Below are 7363 nucleotides of genomic sequence, written 5' to 3' on the forward strand. Positions count from 1 at the left end.
CTTGGCATGTATAAAGCGTACGGTAGCGTCCACACACGTGTCCGCGTATGTAACGATGCACCTATATATATATATAAATATACTTATAGGTGGGTACACATGTATGAGTATCTTATACACATATGAACATATGTGCAACTATACTCACATAAAGTGAAGCACTTGGTTGGTAACACCTTTTCGCTTAACCCATGCTTCCCTAATCATGACGCGCTCACAAGACATTCACAGGTATAGAAGCAGATACGCGCAACGAACTGCTCCAGGAATTCTCTACACGCACAGAAAAAATAAAAAAAAAAAAAAAAAGCCAAGGCGTGCCACGCAAAAAGCGGTCAAGGAAGGAGGGGGAAAAATAAAAAAAAATTGTCAAAAAAAATTATGTACAAATGTATGGCTTGGTGGGGGGAAAAAAAAGGTGCGGCACGAGCGCTCTTTTAACCGTGCACAGAGACCATACACATAAATGTATATATATTGCCGCAGCGCAATTAAGGAAAAAAAAAAAAAAAAAAAGACAAAAAAGGTAGAAAAGCAATATAACGTAGAAAACAAAAATAACTATGAATCATTTAGGACAAGGTCTGTTTACTACTCTACCTATCCCCACACGTTGCACACTTGTCCTAACGCATCCTCACGCTATATACAAGCAAAGGTGCATATGTTTGCATATAACTACCTCTATGCCTACATAGACGAATGGCCAGTTTGACCAGTCACAATGGTGCAATGGACGAGCAGCTCGGATCGTACATAGAGTGGACTCATATATATATATATATAATGACACGTAAATATGGGTTATGATCACATAGTACAAAGATAGGCATGCCAACCTGCACACATTCCGCACGTAGACACACATACACATTTACATAGGAGCATGAGTTCAGTCAAACGTCGCTGGAAATGAACTCACTAACGTCATTACTGCTTCTGTACAAATATGGTATTATTTTGCTAACTTTAAAATTCCAACACGAGAAAAACACTTGGCGCAAAATGGGGGTAGGGGTCCCACGTTACGCAGAGAGAATGCACGTTTCCTGATAAAACGGGGGGAAGTGACATATGGGGGCACAAATGTCAAGCACTCGATGTCAAATATGACGGGTGCTAATTTTGCACAAAATGTAGCATAGCACAATGGGAGGTAGTAAAATAAAGCAAAATGCAACGTCCTGGGTGCAGGCGGGAAGGATCACGTGTTTAAAAATACACGTTTGCGAACAATGCACGCATTCGGCGTTATGCATATAAATAGGGGCCACGGAAAATATGGAAATCTCATATACATGGGGTCACGTTAAAAATTTCTCATGCATGAAATGGCTATCTTTATACGAAGGGGGGGGGGGCATCTGAGGCGCTAGTATACTTGTGGCGGGTGGACATGTGCATACGTGTATGTGTACCAGTCCTCAATGTATGTACATACAAGCACACTTATATGTGTATGTAAACACATACACGTGTAACATATACATACACGCACGAGTACGCTCTCTAGGGGTGGCCTTGACTTGGAGTAACCTTCGCGACAAGCGGTTTACTCAGTTGCCTTTAGTTTCAGCATGCCGGGAGGCAGATTTGCTTTCCCATACGTATATACATAGGTATATTTTTGCAAGCGCGTTCATGTAGTTCATGTACTTTAGAGGATCACGCGTGTTATGAGAATTCTCGCGCACGCGCTGCTCAAACCAAAAAGTTTCTTCTTCGTTACGCCCATGTATTCGCAGCGCAATCATGTGTTTATAGTCACGTTCACATGATGTAATGGGCAAGGGAACAGTGGTTATAAAACTCGCGCGGGCGTTAAATGCCTCTTAAAACAGTTGCGCGTATATCACAGGGGACGAACGAAGGCAGATGATGGGAGAAATGGGCAGGATGAAGCGAGCTTCAAAAAAACGAGCTCCACAAATGAACCGCAATAATGATGCGCGAAAATAATGGGCAAAAAATTCAATAAAGATGGGAAGATTATAAAAAAAAAAAAAAAAAAAAAAAAAAAAAGAGCGCATCGCTTCTTACACTATACATACAGCAGTGTTTTATAAAATTTCTGGGAAAAAAGAAATTTCGGGGGGAAACGAAATTTGTGGGGACAAAGAAATTCCTGGGGGGTGTTTTTTTTTTTTTTTTTTTTTTTTTTAACATGCGCGGGAAATAATTTTCCTCTCTATATAAATAAAACAATGTGTTTTAATTCTGATAAAATGTGGTGGGAGTTAAAAAAAAACATAAACAAAATAAACAACATTAACATGCAAATGGATATATATATCCCTTTGTAAGTGTACACGAATTGTATACATATATCTGTGTACAAAATAATGGTGTAGAAGTACACTTGGCGCGAACTTGGATGCGTACAAAAAATATGTGCAAATACTTCCGCGCGCAAAATGGCCCGTAAAATTGCACTAAATTTTGGTAACAACAAACGTTCTATATGAAAATGCATGAATGTAGCCACAAAAATTATATGTGTTAACAAGTTAAACGTGAGAGAGCAAAAATGTGAAATGAAAGCGCAAAAATGTAAAGGCGCAAGAACGTACAAACGTACAAACGTACAAACGCTCATATATATATCACTGTGCTATACATATATATATATATGTGGTGCTCTGCACAACATTCCTGGTAACGGAACCATCATGTTGAATTGTGTACACCATATATACCATTTGGCTATTCAACAAATCTGTCATTCCTTCATTGTTGCTATTTTATTGCCCAGCCATTTCACAATTCACCCTGATTGCAACTTTGCCTATTTATACTATATTTACATATGTTCAGTTCATGTGTACTACGTGAACTTTTTCAGCGTTGTAAACAAAATTTGAGTTTCATTACAAAAATGTAAAGGGGAAAAAAAGGAAAAAGAATTAAAAAAAATGAAAAGCTCGTTATAAAAAAATTACCTTCCAATACTGTTCATAATTTTAAAAACAAGCAGATCGCATAAACAAAGTACACATTATTTTTGTATGTACATATAATTCGTTATACATACAAATAATACGCAAAATATGTATAAATGTGTGAAGTGTATGCTTTTTTATAATGAACGGAATTATGGGGGGCTGCTCTTCAAAGGGCGTAGCGGCAGTTTTTTTTTTTCTTTTTTTTTGTTCACTCAGCGAGGAAAAATCGCACATTCGTGAAAGAGGTATTTTATGTATATGTTTTATAATATATAATACATATATATATAATTAATATCACATCACTTAACGGCTCCGTAGAGAATGTACAAACATTTATGCACATGTGCAAAAACAATAGCCATTTTTTGTATATATAATTTCTTTATTCATAATATATATATAAGCATAGTGGTATAATTATAGTTCTATCATGTTAACACCATCCCGACAGAAGGCATGAGAAACTATGCCCCTGAATACTTAAACGTTACGAATATAAGTATGTATATATATATATGTACACCACATGGTAACTGCTTCACCTTTCACCAAATGAGAGAGATATCATTGTCACTTCTTTTATTTTATTTCTTCTTTTCCTGTATGTATAAAAGTGTGCTGCTGCGGAGAAATACATAAACATTTCTGTATGGTACGTAATCATTCATGGTCCCTGCCTTGGCTCTTGTCCCAACACCGAAAAAAAAGGGAAAATTGTACCCATGATGAAACTGTGTAAAAGGACGCAAAAGTACTAGTTCGAATTCACACAGTAGCACCCGAAGTTGCATAGCAGTTATGCACACCACGTTTACACATGGGTCCTCATTTATCCCCAAATAACGGTACAAATATAATCTCCCGTTGATAATTTGTGGGTCGATGCCAGCGCTTAATGCGAAAAATTAAAGCTGCCCCCCCGCCAAGATGACCCGTTTTGCAAATTTTTTCGCTTGCTAGGTATTAACCAAGAAAAAGGAAATGACGCAGTGGGCGTCCAATTCCAAACGGTACATTTGTTTTGTTATTGACTCAGTCTATGGAAACAAGTCTGCATTCGCTATTGCGCATACAAGTGCGTGCATTGGGCATTCCGCCCCGTTAGGCAAGTAAAAATAATTACGTCCATTCATGTTGCGAAAGAACAAATGAACCATCGTGCAGAATGACCCATCTTAAGAGAACATTCTACGCGCATGCACGAGTTCCCCCTTCTTATAATTGTACTGGTGACCTACGGATTGCAAGTGATACACATAATTGGCTGTATAAATGAAGCATAAAAAAAAAAAATGTGCATAAATCAAAACTTTTTTTTGCAAAACCCAATTTAGCAAATATTACTGTCTGGGGTTATGGATCCTCCGGTCGCCTCCAATTGGGGGCTCTTAAAAGGGAAAGAAAAAAAAAAAAAAGAGGAAATGAAATATCCTTGGGTATGCGAAACAAATTGTTACTGTGGACAAATGCCAACATCGCCATTACATCCCTAGATGTAGTTACGTCGTTCTGTTTCAAATCATTACTGTCGCTTTCCTTTTGCGCTCTTTTTTTTTGGCCGAGTGGGGCACTTCTTCGTGATCTTTTCCTATTTATCATTGGAGAAAAAACAAAAAATGAAATAATAATAAAATAAGGCTCCTAAAACATTTGGACTTGCGCTTTTACACCTACAACATGGGATGCTAATAGGCTCTGAAGTTGCTCATTTTTACCAGCTATTAGGAAACCCATTTTATTCTTTCTGCCTTTAGGGGGAACTAATGTGTGCAGGGAAAAAAAATAAAATGTACACATGTACAAGGGTGAGTTAGACGAGAGTCACATTTGAGTTTTCGAAAAATAACCAATTTTTTTTTTTCACCTGAGCAAAGGATTGCCCTGTCCACTTGTGTCTCCTCACTTCCCAACTTCCTGTTATAATTCTTTTGTGAGGAGAGCAAAAGGATGTAACTAAGAAGACATGTCCAGGAGACAGTTACATGTACATATTAGTGATACGGTCTATGTGTTGCCGCGTTTGTACTCGGCTTTGCTTCATTACAAATACGATGAATTTACAATCGGCGATTTTGTTGCACCTGTGAGGGAGGACACAAAAGAAAGGGGGGAACCAGAAAATAGAGCACGCCGAGGTAAAAAAAAAAAAAGGTGATCGCATGATCAACCAGCTCGCAACGCGCTAAGTTGACCCTCCCCACCGGCGCCTCTATGAAAGATACAGAAGAAAATAGTTTACACTCAACGGCACTCATAAAGATTCTGCAGGTGCGTTAATCATACTCGACTGCTGCTTCCTTCGGCATGACGTCCTTTCTAATTATCATCAAGACGTGTTCGTCGTGACACTCCTGGCGAGGTGTGCACAGAAAAACGCAGACGTGTGTGCTGATGTTTCAAATGGGGGTCTATTCTGTACATTCCCTCTTTTCGCACTGTTCGAAATTTTTGCTCTTGTCCCATTTTTCCCCTCTGCGTGGCGTTTCACGTCAGACGTACCCCCATCATGTTCAGCGAAAGGTTGAAATTCTTCATTTGTTCTGTGGAAGGAAAAAAAAAAAAAACAAATGCACGCACACAACGTAAAAAAAAGAGGACAAAAAAAAAGAAAAAAGGTAATCATCAGCGTGACATGATTTACAAACTTCCACTGCCTAAACCTTTTATGTGGTCCTCCTTAATTGCGGTAATCTGCACAGAAGACGATTTAAAAAGGGGAACATAAAGTGGAAACAAAAAAAAAAATAGAAAAAAAAAAAAGAAAATTCCCCCTTACCCAGTACTTCCTCGGGCGAGCGATGACCCATTTCTGTCCTTCAAAAAGGGCATATAATTTAAGCACTCTCAAATAAACATTAACCAAATGGTAGGAAAATTTCGTAGCACGTAAATATAACAAAAAGGAGAAAGAATGGCGCCAACGGTGCGAAAACACATAATTGGAGGACTAGACAAATGGACAACGTGTAACAAAATGAAGATCACACATGAACGAATTAGGCATTTCCCTCCAAGAAGGACATACACTGTTTTTTTCATTCAGACATTCAAACCCTATGCTCAAATATAGACATATAAAGTTTTAATACCAGAACAAACCCAGTTAGCCCCCGTATTCTTGAGTTCATTCTCGTCTTCATAAAAAAGGGAATTCCGTAATGTCCTCTTTGGAGAGTAGGAGACAAAATCGCACTCCTTCTTCGATGCACAGATGTCCAACACAGTGTTTAGGTTCAGGAGCTTTTCCTATAGAACAGGGGAAGGGAGATGGCAAATGTGCTTAGAACACGTATTGGTAGTTACAAATGATGGTTACATGGGGGGGAGGAGCAGCACTGCCATTAGCGGACCTCTTCGTGGTTTTATAACCATCCTCAAAAAAAGAGGTATTAAAAAAAAAAAAAAAAAACCTACCGTGTTCAGAGCCTGGATAATACTTCCCCCTTCGCAGAACTGAAGGGATGGGACAGGAAATGCACGTATATATCACGAATGCACAAATGGGTAACCACATGCACATAAAACGTAAACGCAGGGAAAGCACAAAATGTTTTGCAGAGACAAAAAGGTGCAATGATACGAGCACTGTATAAAATAAACATCTCGGAAAGAAAAAACATATGAACGTGGCGATCTGCAAAATGATCGCATAATGAGCAAGTAAAAGCAAGTGGAACGCAAACACGTGCAGGAGATTTTATTTAATCACCTTCTGTGAATTGTTTAAGAAGAGAAAATCCGACAAGTGCCCCTTCACCTCATTTTCCACAAGCGTCTTCGCTACCCCCATGCTGCAGACCCCTTCAAAAGGAAACAATTAAGAAGTGCACACCACGTGAATGTTAACATACAGTTTCGCGCGAAAAAAAAATATAAAAAAAAAAAAAAGGCACTTAACCAAGTGCTGCTTAGAAAGGAACGAAGCAAGGGTTAAACATTAAACCCTCCGATCATACCAAACAGAGCTAATGTTAGAGCCAGACAAAAGACAACAGAAATATTCTTCTTCATTTTGAAAAACATGGGACAAACGAATGGAACAAATATAAGAGCCTCTGTACTAAATATAATTTGCAGGAATTTTCTCCATTCTCACTGCAACAAATGTACATGCACAAATTGCGAAGCGCTGTGAAAAATATAAAAACACGTAGACAGATGGGCCAAAGGAGGTAAAGGGAAGAAAAAAATGCACCTTGTGTACGTACACAGTTATTTCCTCCTTCTGAGAAGAAGAATGTTACTCGTAAATTATTTTCTGTCCCCCCATTTGGAGTTAACTGCATGGGTGAACATGGTGAATATTACAATATCGCTAAATTGTTCACTGAAAAAAATAAAATGACTTTACACAACGTGTGCTGAGTGGTCGTGCTTACCTTCGCACGCTTTTATTTCAGAAAAAAAAAAAAAAAAAA

The 7363-nt window shown here is 38.4% G+C and overlaps 1 protein-coding gene across 1 annotated transcript; it reads right to left on the reverse strand.

Annotated features, from left to right (window-relative positions):
• Positions 1 to 5218: 5218 nt before the first annotated feature.
• Positions 5219 to 6956, reverse strand: AK88_04102 (uncharacterized protein; the record flags this gene model as incomplete). The annotated part of the gene is made up of 6 exons (XM_012481712.1): positions 5219 to 5296; positions 5445 to 5485; positions 6035 to 6191; positions 6360 to 6398; positions 6655 to 6746; positions 6902 to 6956. 6 exons carry the CDS (start codon positions 6954 to 6956, stop codon positions 5219 to 5221), a joined length of 462 nt encoding a protein of 153 aa, XP_012337135.1.
• Between the last annotated feature and the right edge of the window lie 407 nt (positions 6957 to 7363).

This window comes from Plasmodium fragile, assembly GCF_000956335.1.
Source record: "Plasmodium fragile strain nilgiri unplaced genomic scaffold supercont1.53, whole genome shotgun sequence".
NCBI classification, from domain to species: domain Eukaryota; phylum Apicomplexa; class Aconoidasida; order Haemosporida; family Plasmodiidae; genus Plasmodium; species Plasmodium fragile.